We start from the raw sequence: 25,000 nt of genomic DNA on the forward strand, positions 1-25,000 counted from the left end.
CATCTCCATATTCAGGTTTATCAAAGGAGCAATATCTATGGCGTAGGCTCCTCGAAATTTCAGATACTAAATCGTATTATAGAGTTTAATTCTTTCTGCAAAAGACACATTTCTACTTTGTGAAGATGTTTCGGAAATTCTTCTAGCAGTATTGAAGATGCAATTAGAACAAAATTGTTAATATATATTCCCTTACACAAACAAGCATTACTTCTCCATCATGAGGCTCAATACTACACAGTATTCTAGAAGTTTTATTCCAGCTGTTACCAAGTTGTAAAATGATCTTCCTAATCGGGTAGTTGAATCAGTAGAACTTCAAAAGTTCAAAGTTGGAGCAAATGCTTTTATGTTGACCAGGCTGACATGAGTCTTTTTATAGTTTATATATGACATATCTGTTTTTGACGTTGTTAATAGTTTATATAAGACATATCTGTTTTGACGTTGTTACTGTTTTTAGAATGATTTATTGTTAATTCATTCTCATAATTTATTTATTTCCTTATTTCCTTTCCTCCCTATTGGAGCCCTTGGGCTTATAGCATCTTGCTTTTCAAAATAGGGTTGTAGCTTGGCTAGTAATAATAATAATAATAATAATAATAATAATAATAATAATAATAATAATAATAATAATAATAATAATAATAGTTTGCGCAAAACACCAAAACGAAAAGGAAATGGAAACCAGTTGGTTTGTGAATCTCAATTAGCGTCTAAAAGTGTTCTCAAACGCAATTTCATAACCAATAACCAATAATTCAATCTTACTGCTAATATTTATGTTGCCATAAGCCAACTGGCTAGCCAGTGTTAAGTATATAGCCCACTAATTTTGAAGGACAGGGAAGGCCGATGAGAAAATTAACGAACAAAATCATGTGAACCAGTTTCGAATGGTAATCATGCCGAATAGTTTATGCGCAATTCCGAAATTTTCCTTGAACTATCATTTCAACGTTTTGATGTGGAATAGGGCAAGTGAGGTAAAAATTTCAATAGTCATATTAGACAGAATTAACCAGAGTGAAACAGGTTACGACGAAAAAAAAAAAAAAAAAAAAAAAAAAAAAAAAAGCAATGTCACGTATTAGCAATTTAAAAATGTATGCAGACACAGGCAACTCTAGTATTCTACTGCTATTTTCATACCAAAGCTAGAAATAGAGTCTGAAAAATTTACCTTATGCATTATGACTCAACCTAACTACCCAGTACTACGTTATCATCGGTATCAATAATCAATGAAAGGAGTAAAATTCATCTAGATACCATGCTGACATAATCATTCTTCCAAAGTCTCACTCTTGGATCAGTATATTCTAAGTGCATTAGTTTAAATAAAAAACATTTGTAATATACAAATATTTTTATTATTATTATTATTATTATTATTATTATTATTATTATTATTATTATTATTAACAGATGTATGAATACATTGACGTGTTTGTGATATTTGAAAGCTAATTTAATTACCCTACAGTATGACGAGCAACAATCTATTCCAAAATACAACCATACAGTAGTTAATTAATTTGAATAAAACTGTCCTATGTCTTCTTTCGTATCCTTGGATAAGCTACCTGTAAGTTAAGGATCCAATCGCACTTTTACACATTTGTGCTTTTCCTATTGCTGAAAAAATGCGTTAGCAAAATTTATAATCCATTCATCCTAGTATAAAGGTTTAAAGGGCACTCATGAATGGCAGAGGTAAGGGACAGTGACATTGCCCTATCAAGCAGGACGATACCCATGAGACTGACCATATATACATATGATCATCACCCAAGGCCCCTTTTCCCCCAATCTAGGACCAAGGAGGGCCAGGCAATGCCTGCTGATGACTAAGCAGATAAACCTATAGCCCCCAAACAACCCCTCCTTAGCTCACAAGGACGTTGAGGTTGCAACGACCAAAGAAACTTACGAGTTTGAGCGGGACTCGAACCCCAGTCTGGCGATCACCAGTCAGGGACGTTACCATATCGGCCACCACAACCACAAAAAGACATAAAAATCCGAAAATAGCCTGTTTTATTCCCTACCTTTAATAGCGTGACAAACGAGGTACCGGTCTTGTACACAATGACACACGTTTCTCAATTATTCATCGCTACTCTAAACTGCTTGTCAACAAGTGTTGCGTAATGAGGTGCGATGGAATAACAGTATCGATCCCCTACCAGAAAAGCCTCTATGTTATTCAACATGTTTACGAAGCTGTTGCGTGTGCACGTAAAAGATAGTATCACACATTCTTCTTTTCCCCTTAAGCAGAACAAGGTACTCTGTAGACCTTGAGGTAGAAGGTAAGGGATGTTTAAGTCTTGCACCCGAATACTCTCACATTCTTTTGTTTGAGGAAAATTTACCGAGACGGAATCTTGATATTACTTAAAAAAAAAAAAAAAAAAAAAAAAAAAAAAAAAAAAAAAAAAAAAAAAAATCGGTCCAAGATAATTAGTTACTATACATTAAGAATTTGAGAACGATGAGTAGCCTCTTTTAATTCTACAATATTAAAAGATAACCTGAGATCTTGATTAGACGCTACCAAATTTCATATCATTAAGGATAAATAATCCAATGAAAGGAGTAAAATCAATTCTCAATAAAGGTTTAAAAACTAAGCAAATAATAAATTGAGCAAGTACTTCGATCTAGAAAAGCTAAACCCAATGTTATCTTAAATTTTCTCAGAATAATAATTTCCGTCGATAGAATTTTAAAACTTCAATCATAAAAATTCTTCGAAACTGCACAATATATCGAATATTTATGTTGGCGTTTTCACAAAAAATCCCATCGCTGAGATACCATAGTCAATTTTTTTAGCGAGGCAGATTTGCACCGATTCGCAGTGGTGCCCTTTTAGCTCGGTAAAGTTTCCTGATCGCTGATTGGTTGGACAAGATAATTCTAACCAATCAGCGATCAGGAAACGTTTCTGAGGTAGAAGGGCACCGCTGCGAGTCGGTGCAAATCTGCCTCGCTAAAAGAAATGGTCTATAGCGCTAGAGAGTTATTGGATTCAACTGGCGAGAGTGTACAACATTGGAACCCTTTCTGGTTACGGCTCATTTTTCTTTTGCCTGAAAACACACTGAATAGTCTGGCCTATTCTTTACACATTCTACACTGAATAGTCTGGCCTATTCTTAACACATTCTCCTCTTTCTTCATACATCTGACACCACGAAGATAACCGAAAAATTCTTTTTCACTCAAGGAATTAACTACTAACCTGCAATTGTACAGTGACTACTTTCCACTAGATAAAGGTAGAAGAGACTTTAGATATACGCAGTTCTTCTAGGAGAAAGTCACTCCAAAATCAAACAGTGTTCTCTAGTCTTTGAGTAGTGCCATAGCCTCTGTAGTCTGTACCATGGCCTTCCACTGTCTTGGGTTAGAGTTCTCTTGCTTAAGGTTACACTCAGGCACACTATTTTATTTGCTTCCTTATTTCCTTTCCTCACTGGGGTATTTTTCCTGTTGGAGCCTATGAGCTTTTAGCATCCTGATTTTTCAACTGGGGGTGTTGCTTAGCTAGTAACAATAATAATAATAATTTGTGAATTAACAGAAGGGCTGATTCAGTGGTGGAAATGTTATGTTACATATAAATAGTACGTACACAAACACAAACGCACACACAGACACACACACATACAGTATATATATATATATATATATATATATATATATATATATATATATATATATATATATATATATACATATATAAATATATATATATATATATATACACACACACACACACATATATATATATATATATATATATACATATATATATATATATATATATATATATATATATATACATGTATTTTAAAAATTTCCATCGCCGTATTAGTCCTCCTGTCAGTGTATTTAAAATTTGCAAGACACATATATGTATGTGTAAATATAATATAGAATTCCTATCACTGCTCCAGACCATTTGTTGATGTCTTGAAAGTATACAAGACGAATATTGCTTAAAAATTTTCCAAATGGTATTTTTGTACGTATGTCTAACTATATCTACTTACAAATACCCACAAATGCTTATGCAGATTTCTATAAGTGGAATTGTTACACACACACACACACACACACACACACACACACACACACACACAAAACGATAAAATCAATAAGGCAAATGTTATTCACATTATTAATCAAGATACAAATCATATAGCGCTTGTAATACAAAGAACAAACGTCAGACATCGATCGCATAACCCCACACACGGAGGCGTGCCGTTTTTCGATCCAAAACATCAACAAATAACGTTACCAAAATTTCAGTAATTGTTTAAAGATAAAAGATATTTGAGATTATCTTTAAATAATATTACAATCAGCCGGACTGGGCTTCGAGTCCCGCTTAAGCTCAATAGTTTCATGTAGTGTGCAACCTCAACATCCTTATAAGCTATGGAGCCTATAGGTCTACCTTCTGAGTCCTCAGCAGTCATTGCCTGGCTCTCCCTGGTCCTAGCTTGGGTGGAGAGGGGCCTTGGGTGCTGATTATATGATAAATCTCTAGGGCAATGTTCTGCTAGCTAGGGCACTGTCACTGCCCCCTTGCCTCTGCCATTCACTAGCAGCCTTTAAACCTGCAAAACCTTTTCTTCACAGGTAAAATGGGGTCATTCATTGGTCATGTTGTCCCGGGCACATTCTTCATCCTCTTCGGGATGTGGTTCATCTACCAAACCTTCATGAGATACTTCATGTGCCTACGAGTGGCAGCGTCATCTACAATGTCGGAGAAGTATCGCATGCGTTACAGGAATACGTCCACTTTTAAATGTCCCTGCTGTTCTTCATTGCCTTTAGAGGGCATCCTGAAAGTGGTGGCCACTGTGGTTGGTATGATAGGTAAGTTTTCATAGAAATCCTCTGAAATTCACAGAGCATTAATGAATAGAAAAACACTTTCACTCGATTGTAATTACATTCACCAAGTTTTATGGTAAGTGTAGGATCATTGCTATAAATCTAAGTAAAAAATGTATCATTTTATTGTACTGATCTTTAAGATTTTGGTGTCTTAATTATGAGAAAAACTACGCTTGGCGATACGCCTTTTACTAGAGCTTATACGCATCGAAATAATATTGTATAAAAAATCAGGATAACTGAAGTTATGAGAATACCCAACTTGTTTTAAGAAACAAAGTCTATCCTCTTAGGCTGAACGGTCTATAATAATATTGTGAAGTAATTTTTGAAAATACATCTTATTCTCGTTTTAAATCATGTACAGTTGGACACATGGATTCCTTGTACACCTCGCTATGAAGAAGCGCACCCAGCAACACCTTTACTGTGCAATGGGCTCCTGTGTTGAGCCCCGCCCACCACCTCTGCATCTCTCCCTACATTATCAGTTTGGGTATTCGCCACGCAGTAAGGGTGTGACTGGTTGCACTTCTTCTAAGCGAGGTGTGACAGGGACTTCTGCATCCATCTGTGCGTTGAATAAATTAAGAGTTTTGTTCTCACAAGGCTTAAAATGTTCGCTTAATTTGTCTTTCCCCTCGCTTTATGAATAAGATACGTTATCTTAATTTCCTTTATTATATTTAGAAATGTTTTATTCACCCCATTTTACATCACTTTGATAGATCCCACTCATAACTTTATTCAGAATTATCATATTAAAGAAAACTGTATTGGGACGATTAATAGAATCATATACAGTGAGTTTTAATGAAAATTTAAATTTCACAATCATCTGTTGCACGATTGAGGCAGCTTGTCGATACAAATAAAGCCTTATTTAAGTCTATTCATAATTTATAAGGAATACATTTCATGTATCACATTCTTCAAGTTTATGTCACTGACCTTTCTACAATCGCTCAGGTGAATTCGCCACGGGGTTCGAGGACGGCAAGTTCACCCACATAGGTAATGCCCAGCACATGACGATGTTCTTCTTCTTCGGCCTAAATGGAATCATGGATATAATACAGCACTATCGTGTTCCCATCCCACCCGACATGGACTTCGTCTCGGCGGTTTTAGCCTTCAGTATGGAAGCCCTTCTCTTTTATTATCATCTGCACGGTCGCACGCCCATGGATGTACAGGTGAGCAATTGGTGGCTCAATTATGTTTAACTATGAACTGATAGGCATCTGAGCTAATACACACACACACACACACACACACTTATATATATATATATATATATATATATATATATATATATATATATATATATATATATATATATACATATATATATATATATATATATATATATATATATATATATATATATATATATACACATAAGATTACATATGCACATATGTATACATACTATATACAGTATATACATATGGGTATATATAAGAATATAGTATACACTGTGCACATGTATATATATATATATATATATATATATATATATATATATATATATATATATATATACATATTTGTGTGTGTAAGTGTATTTATATGATCATATTTGTAACCAACGAACAACCAAAAAAAAAAAAAAAAAAAAAAAAAAAAAAAAAAAAAAAAAAAAACATGAAAATTTGCACTTTATATCGAGAATACAACATGAGCTAAACAAATACTTAAGAAAATACAGCCATTCAGAAATTATTTATTAGAATAGTAGCTCAGAAGTTTAAGCCTAAAGTTCCCTGATAAATTAAATTGCTCTAACCCTTATAGTTTTGCAGGTTAACTAATTATTAATTTATTCTCACTATTAAGTCATAACATCACTTGTGTTTAATAAAATCATGAAACGTATCCCGATATTATTATTATTATTATTATTATTATTATTACTACTACTGGCTAAGCTACAACGCTAGTTGGAAAAGCAGGATGCTATAAGCCCAAGGGCTCCAACAGGGAAAAGTAGCTCAGTGAGGAAAAGAAATAAATATGTGAAGTAAAGGATAAGTAATGAATAATTAATATGAAATATTCTAAGAACGGTAACAACGTTAAAACAGATCTTTCATATATAAACTATAAAGAGAGACTTATGTCAGCTTGTCCTACATGAAAAATTTTCAACTTTTGAAGTTCCACCAATTCAACTACCCGATTAGGGAGATTTTTCCACAATCTGGCCATTGCTCAATTAAAACTTCTAGAATAGTGTGTAGTATTGAGCCTTACGATGGATCTAGAATACTGTGTAATATTGAGCCTTATGATGGATCTAGAATACTGTGTAGTATTGAGCCTTGTGATGGATCTAGAATACTGTGTAGTATTGAGCCTTATGATGGATCTAGAATACTGTGTAGTATTGAGCCTTATGGTGAATCTAGAATAATGTGTAGTATTGGGCCTTATGATGAATCTAGAATAATCCTTATGATGGATATACAATACTGTGTAGTATTGAGCCTTATGATGGATCTAGAATAATGTGTAGTATTGAGCCTTATGATGAATCTAGAATAATCCTTATGATGGATATACAATACTGTGTAGTATTGAGCCTTATGATGGATCCACAATACTATGTAGTATTGAGCCTTGTGATGGATCTAGAATCCTGTGTAGTATTGAGCCTTAAGATGGATCTAGAATACTGTGTAGTATTGAGCCTTATGATGGATCTAGAATACTGTGTATTATTGAGCATTATGATGGATCTAGAATGGAGAAGGCATGAATATTAGAATTAACAGCATATCGTGCTTGAAATGCCAAACAACTATATATAGCAGCCTTGATGATTATTTACTTTTTTGGTCTTCGTTAGGTGCACATGCTCCTGTTCTACGTGGTGGTGTGCTGCGCTGTGTGCGTAGCCCTCGAGATGTGCTATAAAAGCAATGTCCTGCCCGCCCTAGGGAAGGCATACTTCATTCTACTACAGGTGAGGAAAACGCTTTTGAATTTCACGTAGGAAACGCTAGAACTTAAAAAAGGAATGATGTGTGCGTATGTGCGTGTGTAATTGTGTGTTTATATATATATAAAACAAATTATGAATATATTACAGTGAAACTTGCATTCTATGTGATATTGCCGTCCCTATGCAATACCAATTAAAATAAATGATTCGTGTCTGATTTCTCAAAAAATTCATAAAGAAGGTAATTAGGCTAAAGATGCAGCTGGAATCTGATCTAATCCATAATGAGTTCATAGGATGGATTTATTCTTGATAAAAAAATCTAAAAAGATGTACGAAAAAAATAAGCCTTAATCTCCCCTAGATAATAAAGAGCGCGTGTCTGGCTATATATATATATATATATATATATATATATATATATATATATATATATATATATATATATAATATATGTATATATACATACAAATACATCTATACTGTATACCTATATACTGTATATGTATATGTATATAAATATATATATATATATATATATATATATATATATATATATATATATATATATATATATATATTTATATATATATATATATATATATATATATATATATATATATATACTGTATACATATATATAAATATATTTACATATAAATATAATATATATACATACATATATATATATATGTGTGTATATATATATATATATATATATATATATATATATATATATATATATATATATGTGTGTGTATATATCTATATTTATATCTTTCCGGTTACGCTCAGATCTTCCCGTCCCTCGAATAGGGGGAGAGGGAGTAGTCATACCTTGGTGAGAGGAAATGCGTGTACGTTTGTGTGCACATCTATCTAAATATTTAGCTATCAGTGACATTTTGGAAGACCATAAACTCTCCAAATCAAACAGATGATGAAAATTATATCAGTAATTCTATACACAAGAAATTGTGATTAAGACTAAACTATGTTATGAAAAAAAAAAATCGAGTTTTTACTTTTGCCCACTAAAGATACAATTGGGTCTCTGCTCCTAAAGATATTATATGAATATCTACATCTTCATTTTAATTCCCAAAACGGGCAGTTATAACCATACATCCTGTTTATTAAGTCCGAAGTTATTTTCAGTAACTTCTGAAGTTATTATAATGAAATACAGGGGAAAATTGAAAATAAATGATCATCTACGTTGTATTCAAGCTACAAAATAAACCATAAATGTTGTATAATGCGTTATTAATCTTTAAGATTATAAATGATTACTCAAGCAAATAATATTTCTATTAAAATAACATGCCTAAATATCTAATGTTACTTTATCAATTAAATAAAAGTTAGTGATTTTTTATTAAGAAAATACGAATTACACAATGAAGTAAAAAACATATAGTAATTAAGTAATCAAATTGTTGCAGCATCAATATTCTAAATACGAATGTATTATTATTATTATTATTATTATTATTATTATTATTATTATTATTATTATTATTACTAGCTAAGCTACAACCCTAGTTGGAAAAGCAAGATGCTGTAAGCCCAAGGGCTCCAACAGGGAAAAATAGCCTAGTGAGGAAAGGAAATGAGGAAATAGATAAGCGATTAGAAAAATTTAACTATAAATTATTCATTGTGGCATTTTACTTTGCAATAAAAAAAAAATTCAGGTCAAGGTTAAAAAACAAATATATTTTCTTAGAAAGTTGACGACCTTAAGTAAATTCTTTACACCGAGAAAATCCAAGAGGAAATAAATCGTTGAAGAGTATATCCTTTTTCATTTTTCTGATTGGTCATCGCATCGTTTTGCACCGCTGGTATTCCAGGAACTGTACAGTTTCATATAAAAAGTAGTTCTGCTTTAGAAAACCGTGGAATATCGGAATTCTGAGTTATTATTATTATTATTATTATTATTATTATTATTATTATTATTATTATTATTATCATTATTATTATTATTACTTACCAAGCTACAACCCTAGTTAGAAAAGCAAGATGTTATGAGCCCAAGGGCTCCAACAGGGAAAAATATACCAGTGAGGAAGGGAAACAAGGAAAAATAGAATATTTTAAGAACAGTAACAACACTAAAATAAATATTTCCTATATAAACTATAAAAAAGTCAACAAAACAATAGGAAGAGAAATAAGATAGCATAGTGTGCCCGAGTGCACCCTCAAGCAAGAGAACTATAATCCAAGACAGTAGATACCATGGTACAGAGGCTATGGCACTACACAAGACAAGAGAACAATAGTTTGATTTTGGAATGTCCTTCTCCTAGAAGAGCTGCTTACAATAGCTAGAGTTCCATTACATGAAGAAAAAAAATCCTGTCCTGTGACTAAAAGAATTTTCCAATTCTCTGTTTTCGATTGTGAGATAATCTTTATTCCCTTGATATGTTTTTGCTTAATCCTGACATTTGATTAGTTATTTACTTGCATGCTTATGAATGTTTGCCCAATTAGAGTGAAACATCCAAGTGTTCTGATAAAGACAAAAACATCCACGTGTTCTGATAAAGACAAGTGTTCTGATAAAGACACCCTATTTAGGTTACCTTAATATTTTTATACTTAAAGAAATATTGCAGTACGTTTTTCCTTGTCATGATTTATATTATACATATTTCAGTTGCCTGAAAAATGTTAAATACATACTGCATTCAGTTTGTTACATTTTTCAATTTTGATTAATTTTGCTTCTTTTAAACCTCCTTATTGCATTTGATAAAGTATGAAAAGAAATTTTAAGGAGCAAATGCAAAAACTTCAACTAATGTTGTTAATTTTTCTTATTACCTTTTGTTAATTTTTCTTATTACCTCCGCCACTGAAGTTGGGTGGAGGTTGTGTTTTCGCTCCCGTTTGTCTGTTTGTTTCTGAACAACTACCTGGCCACGATTTACTAACAGAGTAGTGGAACGTTCTGGGAATAATTGTTATGTTGAGACGCGGAAGTGATTCAATTTTGAAAGTCCTAGGTCAAAGGTCAAGGTCAAGGTTGAGCATAAAAGGTCGACTGAAATTGATTCAGGGAAAGGCAAACTGGTTTTGAGAAATAAGCTGATGTGGCGGAGGGCTGCACTTTCAGAGTGTTTTTCTAGTTTCAAAAGGTGACCTTAATTTTTGCAACCTCTTTCTCCTATAATAGTTGACGTTTGACTTTTCCAAGAGCACAATGGCAAAACAGTATCCGACCTCAACATTTCTCTCTTTTCCAGGGGACGTGGTTTTACCAGATTGGCTTCCTGTTGTACCCTCCAGTCGGACAAGAATGGGACCAAAACGAACACTCACAGATGATGATGGTGACGCTGTTTTTCACTTGGCACAACGCCACCATCTTCACTCTCATGTCGATCGCAGGGAGTCTGATTTACCTGAAGGTGAAAACGCTCTCGTATGCGGAGATCTACGAGCACCTGCAGCCTCGTCTTCCAAGGCTAGGAAAACTAGACGAAGAGCAGGCCAAAAACATCATCCTGGAATCGGATGAAGAGGAAGCTTAGCGTAGACTTGGGTGCTCCGCGTCCAAATCTTTACTAAATGTCTATTCATATATATTTAGCACAAAATGGAACGATTTATTGTCATCAGAGACATCTAACACGTATGAAGACGTATCAGTCAGGGTATATCTAAACGTATGCACGATATGACAGAAGATATGATCTCGTTTTAGCCTTCTGTTTGTGACATTAAATGTTGCGACATTATTATTAGATGAGCTGAATTCTTCATGATATATTACCCTTTGTTACTTCACAAAAATATAGGTATCTTCATGAACTGCATTGATATATGAAAGTTTCAAGAAAATGATGACCACAAAATCATTGAAACTGAATGGATGTAATTTCAATTAATTACAAGAGAAACACATGTGCGTCGATTTAATAGTAATCGAGACAAACTACTAGGTTGAGATTTATTTTATTCTATGTATGTAAATATCAAAAAAAAATTATTGTAAGTAAAACACATCAGTTTTCTACGTATATGATATACCGACGCATAACATTATGTACGCTAAATATAACATTAATGTACTCGTTTCTAAAAGGCAAGTGCTTATAATTTGCACGGGAATGTCAATGCAAATTTCCTTGATTGCTTAAAAGAATTTTACTTCCTATCTCATAGATATACGTTCACATCCTGTTATTTTTTTCTTCAAAATCTCATGTACCTTTATAGTAATTTTTTATCAAATATGCAATCTTTTTAATCGATCTGATAATTGCGTAATTTACTGGAGACGTCTCTGACTGGAGATCACATGACTGGGATTCGAGTCACGTTCAAGCTTGATAGTTTCTTGTAATGTCTGCAACCTCACCATCCTTGTGAGATAAGATGGGGGGGGGGGGTTTGGGGGAGCCTATAGTTCTACCTGTTGAGTCCTCAGCAGTCATTGTCTGACCCTCCCTGGTACTAGCTTGTGGGACAGGGGGCTTGGGCGCTGATTATATGTATGTACTGTGTGGTTAATCTCTAGGGCATTGTCCTGCATGCCAGGGTATTGTCACGACTCCTTGCCCCTGCCATTCATGATCGGCCTTTAAACAAGCCGACATGTTTGAAAGAAACGATGCTGAACACAGAGAACTACCATCAGTCATCTATGATGAACTAAATGTAAAACTCTAACAACAGGATAAAATGGCAAGCGAAATAGTTGACTAGAAAATTATTAAAACTTTCTTTGCACCTTTTCGTTGATAAGATATGCGATAAGAAGCATAATTAATGAATGATGTATAATGTAAGACGTAGAAATTGTAAATTTAAAACATAGATCATACAGACAAAGTGGGGTTTCAGAATGCAAAGAGACAACTAGATAACATGATTGTAAGTTCAATAATTTAGAATCAAACTGCGATCAAGCGACATTTGAGTTTTGTAATGTGAAAATCTAAATTCATAAGATAGATGTTAAAGGATTTCATGACTTTTTAAAAGGATTTTTTTTTCCCTAAAGAATGAGGCCTCAGTAGTAACAGAGGACAACACAAATATTTAACTAGATAATTACTAATTATGGCAGATATCTTCCCTATATAATAGAGGAAAAGGTAGGCTATATATATATATATATATATATATATATATATATATATATATATATATATATATATATATATATATATACACACACACACACATATATATATATATATATATATATATATATTTATATATATATATATATATATATATATTTATGCATATATTTTATATATATATATATATATATATATATATATATATATATATATATATATATATATATATCCGGTCACCCCCAGCTCTCCCCGTCCCTGGGGTAGGAGGGAGAGGGAGTAATCATACCCTTATAAAATCGGGATGCGTGTGTGTGGATATCTATCTGAATATTTATCCGTCATTTTTGACGGGTTGCGTACACCAGTATACTGTAAAGACGCCAGTGATTCTCTAATCGAGAATTCAAATACAAAACTGGATTGGAAATCTGACGAACCATCTTTTAAGTTAAACAGCGATTTTCAAAAGATGCCCAGTTTTTCTTTCTTTTATTTTTTATATAGACACCGAAAACTAATGAGGCATATTCAGAATTTCTCCGGAATGTAGAAAATATATGGGAAATTTTACGCATGAATTCCTTCGAATGGCTGAAGGGAAAAGGGGCGTTTGTGATACCTAATGTAGCCTTTGCACCTTATATTTACAAACCTTTTTTGTACGGATCTCGTAACATTTTTAAAATTAATAACTTCTAAATGATTTACCAAATGAAGATAAGAATTATAGTTGATGCTTTCTGTTTTTTCTTCATACAAAAATATAAAAACATAAAAACTGTAAGAAATATAAAGGCAATTTTGTATTAATTGGACTAATAGGCCGTATTATTCTTGCTGACATTTTCTCTCGCGTTGCATAATGCATTAATTAAAATCATATGCAAACACTCCATACTTTCAACTACTTTTATATCCACTGCCAATCTTCATTCTTCTTCCAGTAAGTAACATTTACTTCATATTTCAATGTGGTTATGTAATTCTAATATATTTTCATAAAACGAATGACGATTTAGAAACATCAATTTGCGATATATCATCTTTTATAGCTATAGATATTATACTTAATGTAGGCAATCTTTTATATTACATATATATTCATAAAGAATTCAGTCATGTGGATTATGCTATGATTATCTGCAATGTAGTTAATTTTAATCCGCAATATTTATCGGACTTCTGTGTGTAGTGATGTTCTAGTGCCTTAGAATTTGTTGACCTGCAGAATATGTAGTGATTATGACACTTGTAAAGTTTGGAAAAGAAAAAAATAATCTGTCTGTTATGCATTCCATTTTATCGTTGTCTTTTTGTCTGATAGTGTAGGCTGCACACTATATATACCACTAAGAGAATTTGCTATGAAATTTTGTAATGCCAGAGGAACTCAAACTTTGAAGATTAAAATAGTGAGAGACAATTCTTCATGAAATGCGTTTATTTACAAGAATTCAAAATTACACGTCGCATGAGAAAAGACAGTGAGAAAGACAATGAGTAAATAGAGTCTACGTTAAACCTTTTTTAAAACTATAAGCGTGCCTAGACACGATAAGGTCAAGATTCTTTGGTAGTTCTATGCCGAATAGCCCTTTTTTGTTGGTTCTGTACCTCGAAAGTAAAGCAGAAACATTATACCGCAATGCCGAGTAAAATTCCACCCTAGTGCTTCAGAGAGTTTCTTTTCTGGATACTTTTTTTGTATTGATAAGATCTGGTAGTGTAACCTCTTTTTACGGGGTTGTTGTGGATTGACTGGTAACGTCTCTGCCTGGTGTTTGCCAGACGGGGGTTCGAGTCCCCTTCAGACTCGTTAGTGCCTTTAGTGTCTGTAACCTTACCATCCTTGTGAGCTAAGGTTGGGGGGTTTGGGGAGCCTAAAGGTCTATCTGTTGAGTTATCAGCAGCCAATGCCTGGTCTTCCCTGGTCCCAGTTTGGTGTGGAGAGGGGGCTTAGGCGCTGATCATATAATATATGGTCAGTCTGTAAGGAATTATCCTGTTTGCTAGGGCAATGTCACTCTCTCTTGCCTCTGCCATTCATGAGCGACCTTTAAATCTCTAAACCTTAAACACGGAGTAACTATTTGACCACTACCATTTTGTTAGTGCGTGCGTGAGCGCGTGAGTATTTGGTATAGAAAAAAACCCTCTTAGCATTACTACAAGCTTGAAATAACTTGTTGACATATGACTGGCAAGTCAAATTTCAAGTACCATTTTATATTTTTTTTTCATCTATGAATTAGTAAGAGTATATCGGGAAAACTAGATATATAATAGAATTTTGATCCATCGAGAGTATTCAGAATGCGAGAAAATTTCTCACTCGACTCAAAGATAATATGCATATTAAAATATCAGCTTTCTATTCATTATCAAAATGCGTAAGGTACACTAGAAAGAACGGTCATGGCCAAAACCAAACACTGGAGAATGAAAAAAATTAAATTGACCGTAGTAATATAATTACAACGCCTGAAAATTAACATTTTAGCTCGAATGACCAAACATACGGAAAGTTATAATAATAAAAAAAAAATACAGATATAAACAAATTGAATCCAAAACGGATTTATTCCAAGAAGAAATGTTAATGGAAACGATTTTTAACCCTAACGAGCTCCTAAAGAGAACCTAGGTCCTAGACCATGAGTAATTAACTGATAAAAAAAGATACTTAAACATGCAACACTCGTCCAGCCACAGTAATATTCAGTATATCATAATGACAGGGAAATGGGCCGGACATATCTCGCTGTTGTGGTAGCTTATTTCCATAAGGTCTTGCTAGTACTCTTAATCATTCTAGTAAATCTTTTTCTCTTGCTACATACATACATACATACATACATACATACATACATACATACATATCACTGAAAAAAAAAAAACAGTAATTTTAATCGGAAATTCTTGGTAAAAATATACCGTTCTCAGCCATATTTCAGTCATACATGAGACCGTAATTTTTACCCTACTTTGTTATTCTTTTTTTACGGATTGGTGACCGTAATATCACTTCTTAAGATCAATATGTCCGTTTTTAAAGCGGTAAACACTGGCAAAATTTATTCCAGGAATCTTAAACATTTTTTGCGGCAAATTTTCAAGTGTACTCATTAAATTTCGAGCAATTTGAAAACGTGACTAAAAGGTTTAAGGAAATTAAAAGCATAATAAAAGGTAAAAAAATATGAATTAATTTGGAAGTTCAAAATTTTTGTTTGAATACACCTTAGGATCTAAAAGAATAAATAAACCGTATTCTCAGAAATTTGGTTTATATGAAAGCACCAAGTCTGCCTCATAAACAGAACATGCTTACGATATAGATAGATAGACTAAGGCAACTTAGATGTCAAAAATCGTATTCACTTACAAACTGATTATGCAAAGAAGTTACAGTTCACATATGTTTGAATGATCAGAAAGCGTCAAAATCTGGGTTCGCATACGTCTTGGTATTCTAAAAACACCGAAAGCGTCTTGGTATTCTGAAAAATACCCAAAGCTGGAATTCCTGGGCTCAACAATAAATCTGGTATTTCTGCGAAGACATGTTTTGTCACAGACATCTGTGTGAGTAAGATTATCGCAAATATCAAACATAATTTACAAGAATGAGTCAATAATGAATCAGAAAACCCAATTTCTTAAGGTTTCCTTAATTAAAACCAAAGAGGTTGAAGGTTCTTCCTAATTGTTTTCATTTCACCTACCTCCACTTTCGGTATACCTTTGTCTTCCTCAAAACACCTTTTCTTAAGAGAAAAGATTCACTATTTTCTAAGTTATATAATCTCGACAACTCTCTTGCTCATCCAGATCAATCATTGACGTAAATAATACAGACAGCGAAATTATAGGTCATCACTTTGCCCATGATACCAAACAAAGTAAATTCTAACTATATTGTTGACAGGTTTACATCTATTTCAGACGAATCGTAAACTGATCTAAAAATGATTTCCGGATATCAATCAAATGGACCCCTACATTTTCAGCACCATGTTTTAGACGAAACATTTTTAATAAAAATAAGTGATTTGGTGTTGCGGATCCTTTCTAAAAGCACACAATGAATGATAATAAATGATCATTAAAAAGAATATTACACTGATTTTCACTATACTCTTCCCTGATTCAATCAATGTACTGGAATATGATCAAGTGTGACCATCGCATCATGTGCCACTTATTCTGTTTATTAGGATACATGTGCCACTTATTCTGTTTATTAGGATACATGTGCCTTTATGTAATCTCAAAGGACCTTAAATCTAGCATAAGGTCACTTGAAAGATGGCGTTAATTAATGTATAAAGAATTGGTCGCATAAAGGGAATCTATGGTTTTGAAATCGTTTATTACATGCATCTTCCCCATTATCTCTATTTTCTGTATGTTAACTGAGCGCACTTAGAAAGGAATTATGTACTTAACAAAAAACAGGAAAGTTAAGATAAGAGGAAAAAAAAATGGATTCTTCATTTATAAAATGTGATTATGGATAAGCATGCAAACAGTAATATACAATTCTAATTATGATTAAACTCGATCAAATGCTTTAAATTAACTTTATAATGTTCTGTGAACTTAAATAAAGAGAGGATATATCTATATACGAGTTTAATGTGTTTTTATGGAATAAACCAGGAAACGATAATTGAAAAGTAAGTCAAAATCAATAAATATGTTATCAGATAATTTTATATTTATATGTAGACATCGATATTGATGTTAATTGTAAATTGAATGTTATGTTGCTAGGGCGGCAAGGATCCGGTTATTACCTAGTCACAATATCAAGTGTGAATGTTGATGTTTACATTAAAAGATTAAAAAAAATTTTGTATTTTACTAACCTAGAATTATGAAATTACCCAGAGATACAATGTAATTGAGACCAAATTTAATGGTATTATAATTATAATTGCTGTAGTTATTAATATTTTCTTGTTTTTGTTGCTGTTAATATTGGTGTAAATACACAATCATTTAAATAGGATAATTAACATCATCTTGAAATGGCCATCTGTGAATAAATAGAGAAGTCAACGACGAAATATTTATTTACAAAACGCTTTAATCTTTATCATAAAAACTCTGAAGATATTTACTAATCAATACAAGATTTTGATTATTCGGATGGACCATCGGCTTCAATTGCTTCAAGATAAACAGATTATTATTATTATTATTATTATTATTATTATTATTATTATTATTATTATTATTATTTGCTAAGCTACAACCCTAGTTGGAAAAGCAGGGTGCTATAAGCTCAAGGGCCCCAACAGGGAAAATAGCCCAGTGAGGAAAAGGAATAAGCAAAAATTAGGAGAAGTTTTAGAAATATAACAACATTAAAATAAATCTTTCATATATAAATATATAGATCTTGTGGATATATTGTAACTGGTAAGTAATAAAATAGATTCTTCAATGGCTTTATCCATTCCTACAATAACAACGATCCAAAGTTTCTTCATTCCCTCTTTGTAAAAGTCGAAGCCAGAGGGGAAGAACTGGCCATCGATTCCATGCTAGCTTCTCTCTCTCTCTCTCTCTCTCTCTCTCTCTCTCTCTCTCTCTCTCTCTCTCTCTCTCTCTACTAGTGCAACTACTGCTACTACTTCACTACAACAAGATTATTTCATTAACTTTTAGTCTAATTAACCTATAAGTCGTTATTGTAGTGTTGTCTCCACTGACCACTTAAAAATAGTATTTTGGGATACTGTTACTAGCAATGAAGTAAAATAACAAATAAGAAGATAGAACCCACGGGCAATAATAAATAACCTCAATTTCATAGTAATAAAATCATAAATTTTATGATAAAATTAGAGTTTACAAGTATCTCATGTGTGCATAAGTATCTATACATATATGACGTAAGGCGGGTGAATAATTTCGCAGAAATAAAAATAAAATAAATGGACTTAACCAGGATAAAGAAAAGAATCAAGGATCTTCCTCATCTGATCCAGCAATGATATGTTTGACCTGAATAGGATCAAACTTTGAAAAGGTCGCTGGATGGGCATACGAGTGGAGAGTATGGTAGGCAGCTGTTGACGACATGTTCCGGACTCGACGATGGCTTATTACCCCTAAAATCACTATTAACAACAAGTCCAAGGCTACGTGGCCAGTGAAAATGCAAGTTACTAGCATCATATGTTCGTGGTTGTTGCGGTCGAAGTAACTGCCAAGTGGTGAGAACAGTAAGAACGAGATTTGTAAAAACCACGTCCCCTGTTGATAGAAATGAAAAGACACAATTGGTAACATGATTGACCAAATACTGTACGACTAAGTGAAAATGTATATTTATTACAAACATTCATTAACGACTATCACTTGAAATACTGTATATTCAGCATCATCGTTTATAACATTAGCCTTAGAGTAAGATCAAATTTAATTTTGGTTAAGGTGTAAACAGAGGTTTTGTATAGAAATAAAGTTCATGTCATTTTCATGATCACAGTTACTCTACTTATATCACGACATAGGGCAACGTAAGAAAATTCTGTCGTGGAAAAAACGTTTAAGAACTATACAAAACACTAAATTACATTATCTGAAATAACTTAACACCTTTATTGAACTAAAGTTTTACCTGCAGGAGAATGAAGAAGGCTCGACTTAAAGCCAGTACCACACTGCTCTTGAAGCTCGCTTCTAGCAACATGGCAAAGCCGCAGAGAAGAGCTACAAATGCTATATATGTATGTACCTGTGTGATACACCATTTCATATTTAATATTTTACCATCATAGTCGAAGCTTTTATATAATTTTCCGGTTGTAGTCAAATTCAATATGTTGATGACAGTCCCTGGCCCTTACTTTCACAGTGTTGAGAATGCCAGATTCACACTTAACAAGAGTGGTGTCAGAGGACTTTTTGATTCAACTATAAATCAAGATGAATATTTGTTTCACGGCTCTCAGGTCATCTCTAGCGTAGAATTATTATTATTATTATTATTATTATTATTATTATTATTATTATTATTATTATTATTATTTGCTAAGCTATAACTCTAGTTGGAAAAGCAGGATGCTGTAAGCCCAAGGACTCCAACAGAGAAAATAGGCCAGTGAGGAAAGGAGACAAGGAAATAAATTAACATTAGAAGTAATAAACAATTAAAATAAAACATCTTAATAACAGTAACAACTTTAAAATAGACATTTCCTATATAAACTATAAAAACTTAAAAAAAAAAAAAAATAAGAAAAGTAAGATAAAATAGTCGCCGAGTGTACCTGTAAGCAAGAGAACTCTACCCCAAGACAGTGGAAGACCGTGGTAAAGAGGCTATGGCAATACTCAACACTAAAGAACAATGGTTTGCTTTTGATGTGTCCTGCTCCTGGAAGAGATGCTTCCCATAGCTAAAGAGTCTTTTCTACCCTTACCAAGAGGAAATTCATTATGTCAGTATTGACAAGGTAAGTCATGGGAATCCAGTTTGGTATTTTGAGTAACAGTCGTAAGACAACATAATATGATTCCATAAGTATAGATTTGACAGTGTAACCAATAGTCTTCTGGAAGCTTTTTAAACGTTATAGAAGCTGTTTGAGCAAAGATCTGGCACTAATTTTAGTCCTTTGGAAGCGTTTTAAACGTTATAGATGCTGTCTGAGCAAATATCTGGCAAAATTTTAGTCTTTTGGAAGCGTTTTAAACGTTATAGATGCTGTCTGAGCAAAGATCTGCCATAAATTTTAGTCTTCTGTTGTTTGTTCCGCGTATGGAAGTGTTATGACACACTGCTATTTGAATTTTCAAATAATGATATAGGGTCAGTAACGTTAATGGGAAAACCAGCAGCGAAAACATCGTGAAAATATTTTACAGCTATTTCTGAAAAAAAATATATATATATATATTGGATGGAATAAAGAATAGGGACCTAAGATTGATGGAGGCCAACAGAAAAGCGTTTGGTAGGAAAGAATGTGGCAAGAAAAAAAATTAAATTGAATCAAGGTAAAACTGGACAATCCTAGCAATAAAGGATATGAAATAAAGTGTTTCAACCGAAAAATGATGAAATGGAATAGTCTGTAGATATGAGAACAAATTGCCATCTTCCCTATATGATAAAGTGTCTGTAGAAAATGGCTAGGGATAAAACGTTTCATGTTTTATAATAGATAACGAAAACAATTTAAAAAGCCAGAAATAAACACAAAGAATCATGTAGTATCAGTAAACATTTTCTCTTATGACAAGTCATCATGGTTTCAGAGACGATCATAAATTGAATATATCAAAGAAATCTCATTATAAATAAACTTTCGGAGGCTTGACATTATGTCTTCATCAACTTGATACTAAGGGCGAGAGAGAACAAATCTTTTAAAGCTTTAGATGATATAAACCCTAGCAAGATGTTCAAAGAAAGTTTATTATCCAGAATTATTCCTCAATTATTCGCCAAATACCCAACCTCCTTAACCACAACCAGGATTAAAGCCAATAAGCAACAGGTGAGAAGCAAAACACCAATGATATGATTGGTTCAGTAGTCAGAAGATCAAGCCAAGCAATAACCGGATATATACTTAATCAGTTTCAATGATAATAGAAAAAATCTGTTTAAGATTGCCATCACATGTTTCATATTGTTTGAACTTTTGTGACATTGCTGCCCTCAACTGTTTGTATATAAGCTATTTATCTGTCGAATAAACTTCATATGCATTCACCTAGCGTCTCTGTAAGTAGCTAACAGCTACAATGTCACACCTCCAACTAGGAGAACAGTAGATATGGTTTTTAAAAATATTTTTCAGAATATTACAATATATAATGATAAAAAAAACTTATTGATTCAGTATTCCTCGTCAGTCTTATCTACAGCTAAGTACTATAATTCAATATTGTAGTTGAATGAGTACTTAAGAGTTGTTATTATCCCTAGCACAAATTAATATAAATCATAAACCGTCCGGTGAAATTTCTTTCTCTCCCAGAGATATCTCCAAAAACCTGATTAATTACCAACTAAATTAAGAGAATTGTCTTATTCTTTCATCATCCATGCAAGATATGAGAATGACAACGTGAATTATTCCGATATAATTATATGATACAAAACATTTTCTAAGAAATCTTAATAACTTCCATATGAATATATCATCTTCTTGAATAATGTCAATCAACAGATCAACTATATATGATAATTAAATTGATACATTTCTCTTAATAGGATTTAAATATAATTTTACATATATTGGAAAATAACTGTAAGACTGCAATACTGATTAACAATAATTCCAACAAATTAGTAACTTTGTGAAAAAGTGATGATATAAAGGAGAGACAATTTTTCTATCTTTAGTGAAGTAATAATAGATTTGCTATTATTATTATTATTATTATTATTATTATTATTATTATTATTATTATTATTATTATTATTATTATTATTATAACTAGCCAAGTTACAACCCTAGTTGGAAAAGCGAGATGCTATAGGCCCAAGGACTCTAACAGGGAAAAATATCCCAGTGAGAAAAGGAAATAACGAAATAAATAAACCATATAAGAAGTAATGAAAAATTAAAATAAAATGTTTTAAAAAACATTAAGAGAAACCGGAATTGACTGCAAAATAGCTAAAATTAAGCGATACCGCAATTTCAAGTTAGCTTCTATAGAAGAAACAGTCATTTGTTATAAAGCTCTAATCCTATTAAAAAAAAAAAAGATAACACACCTGGATATCCATGAGGGATCTGCCATGCAGGTGAGTGAAAAAAAGCAAGGACTCCATGAAGAAGGCGCAGGCGGCTGTCAGATAGTCGACTTCTGGAGGGACGGCTGCCTTGTAGTGGACGGCTAGATCAGCAGCTCCGTGAATGATGAAGAATAAGTACATCATCATGTGTTGGGCGTTACCTATATGCTCGAATTTCCCTCCCTCGAATGCAGTCACAAACTCACCTAATAAAAAGCAGTTATATAAATATAAGATTATAGAGAAATAATATTTTGAGGATTTTTTTTTTTTTTTTACTTTATCATCTTTGGTCTTTAGCAGGTGACTCTTATGTTAACTTTGTAATAAACAGACTTTTGGTCTATTGAATTCCTTGTCTTGATATGGATTTTAATTTCTGCCACCAGCCTTCAACCAGGTACTTGAACACTAACAATTTTTGTCTCATAATTTTGACCATCGATTGCATTCAGATTTGACCCAGACTATACAATCCACTATATAGCACAATGTATACAATTAATTCTGATTCTTTCCTTTTCTTTAACAAGGCCAAATATTATACAGGATTCTAGAAGTATCATTTGACCGACTTGGGAAATGGTCTTCCTAATGAACTAGCTGAATCGGTAAAACTTCTGAAGTCCAAGCTTGGTGCAAAGGTTTTTCTATCGAGCAGGTTGATATGTCTCCTTTAATGGTTTATATGTGACTTATCTGCTTCATAAGGGTATCTATTTTACTATGTCTTTTATTCAATCTTTTTAACGTTTAATCTTTACTTCTCCGTTCTCTCTCCTTACTAGGATGCTTTCCCTGTTGGGGTTTTTGGGACTGTAGCATACTACTTACCAACCAGAGTTGTGAGTTGGCTAATAATAATAATAATAATAATAATAATAATAATAATAATAATAATAATAATAATAATATAAGAAAAAGTAAGCCAAGCTAGATCAGAAAGTCTTGGTATGAGATATATGTAGTTTAATATCAGATGAGTAAAAGCCTATCCCTATTATAAAAAGAAACAAAAAAATATCATATAGGTTATGGAGAGCTGGTTGGTTTCAGATCAAAATACACCAGTGTTTACAAAGCTTGCCATGAGTATATTTTTTTCTGTACAAGCTTGTAGGTTTGCACAGGTATCTATCAGACCTTTGTAAACTTCCTACAAGGATTTAGTTAAAATTTGGAAGGATGCTAGATAATAAAATGATATCAAGGTAAAATATTGGCGAACATAATGAACTTTGAGTTCTAGGATTCAGCGTAAGTTTTTTTTTTTTTATTAATGTAGATTATGTCAGATTGCGGTCAAATTTTGAATGAGGTTTTATATTAAAAAAATTAAGCATTAATTAGTTTACTTCATGCGTCCCTTTTAAATGCAATTCTCAATGTCGTCAACCATAATGAGACATAATGTTCGAACTAAATACAGAATAAAATTAATTGTAATGGATGTACGCCATATGGTAGAATCTATATTTCGAACCTCATTCAAGAACTATTGGCGAAGGATGGTTTGCACTTGCCTAAGACCTTTTTACATTTTAATTATAACAATGAAATAATTTCACATATTCAGTAGCAATGAAAAAAAAAAAAAGTTTTCAAACTACATCCCCGTTTCAATGGCTTTAAGTTACAAGTACTAGTATCTCAATATGTCCGTATCGACTTGAAGCGTTTTCTCCGTACGTCCGAAAAATATATCTTAAAACAGTTTTTTTCCTCGCCAACTATAACCAGAGGTAATATAATGTTCTCACCTGAAATCGCAATAATCGAAGCTATGATTTTGATGATTCCTTCCAAGGGTATAGCAGGATTGCAAGGGCAGGCAAAAGAGCATGTACTACGGTACTTGCCAACGTACTTGCTTCCATTCATAACATCAACACGTGCACACAGGAAGAACCGTTGGAGAATGCAGGATGCAAACCACAAACCAAACACAGAAAAGGCTGTCCCTGGAACGAGGTGGCCGATGAAAGACCCCATCTCTAGACACAGCAAATCCTGACGGGTTTGGCAACCTGTAAAAACAAAAATGAGAGAAGGAGCATTTTAAAGATATAGGTCATGGAACTTGATTGCAAGCACAAGGAAAAATCTTAGATTGCAAGCGCAAGAAAACATCTTTGATTGCAAGCCCCCCAAAAAACATTTTTGATTGCAAGCACAAGAAAACATCTTTGATTGCAAGCACAAGAAAACATCTTTGATTGCAAGCCCCCCAAAAAACATTTTTGATTG

General features: G+C 32.8%; 2 protein-coding genes across 2 annotated transcripts in view; one reads left to right on the forward strand and one right to left on the reverse strand.

Annotated features, from left to right (window-relative positions):
• Window positions 1-12,110, forward strand: part of LOC137657110 (transmembrane protein 45B-like) — an 88,022-nt gene extending 75,912 nt beyond the window's left edge. The window contains exons 2-5 of the mRNA XM_068391473.1: window positions 4,663-4,905; window positions 5,896-6,122; window positions 7,778-7,894; window positions 11,134-12,110. Of these exons, the coding sequence (XP_068247574.1) occupies window positions 4,668-4,905; window positions 5,896-6,122; window positions 7,778-7,894; window positions 11,134-11,421 (870 nt within the window). The 5' untranslated portion in view covers window positions 4,663-4,667 and the 3' untranslated portion in view covers window positions 11,422-12,110. The remainder of the gene's footprint in view (window positions 1-4,662; window positions 4,906-5,895; window positions 6,123-7,777; window positions 7,895-11,133) is intronic.
• A 6,779-nt stretch (window positions 12,111-18,889) lies between these two features.
• On the reverse strand, window positions 18,890-24,774 carry LOC137657111 (transmembrane protein 45B-like). The gene is made up of 4 exons (XM_068391474.1): window positions 24,514-24,774; window positions 22,733-22,959; window positions 19,616-19,732; window positions 18,890-19,248 (listed from the first exon to the last, which is right to left on the reverse strand). The coding sequence occupies exons 1-4, from the start codon at window positions 24,743-24,745 to the stop codon at window positions 18,955-18,957; spliced, it is 870 nt and encodes a 289-aa protein (XP_068247575.1). The 5' UTR covers window positions 24,746-24,774; the 3' UTR covers window positions 18,890-18,954.
• Between the last annotated feature and the right edge of the window lie 226 nt (window positions 24,775-25,000).

Source organism: Palaemon carinicauda, chromosome 18 (assembly GCF_036898095.1).
Source record: "Palaemon carinicauda isolate YSFRI2023 chromosome 18, ASM3689809v2, whole genome shotgun sequence".
Classification (NCBI taxonomy): Eukaryota; Metazoa; Arthropoda; class Malacostraca; order Decapoda; family Palaemonidae; genus Palaemon; species Palaemon carinicauda.

What these genes read in the sequence shown, in the direction of transcription:
- LOC137657111 (XM_068391474.1), bottom strand. Translation starts at nt 24,745, where the DNA reads ATGGGGTCTTTCATCGGCCACCTCGTTCCAGGGACAGCCTTTTCTGTG. An exon ending in TTCGATTATTGCGATTTCAG is followed by an intron (nt 22,960 to 24,513) that starts GTGAGAACATTA and finishes GCTTTTTATTAG; the next exon opens with GTGAGTTTGTGACTGCATTC. An exon ending in CCTTCTTCATTCTCCTGCAG is followed by an intron (nt 19,249 to 19,615) that starts GTAAAACTTTAG and finishes TTCTATCAACAG; the next exon opens with GGGACGTGGTTTTTACAAAT.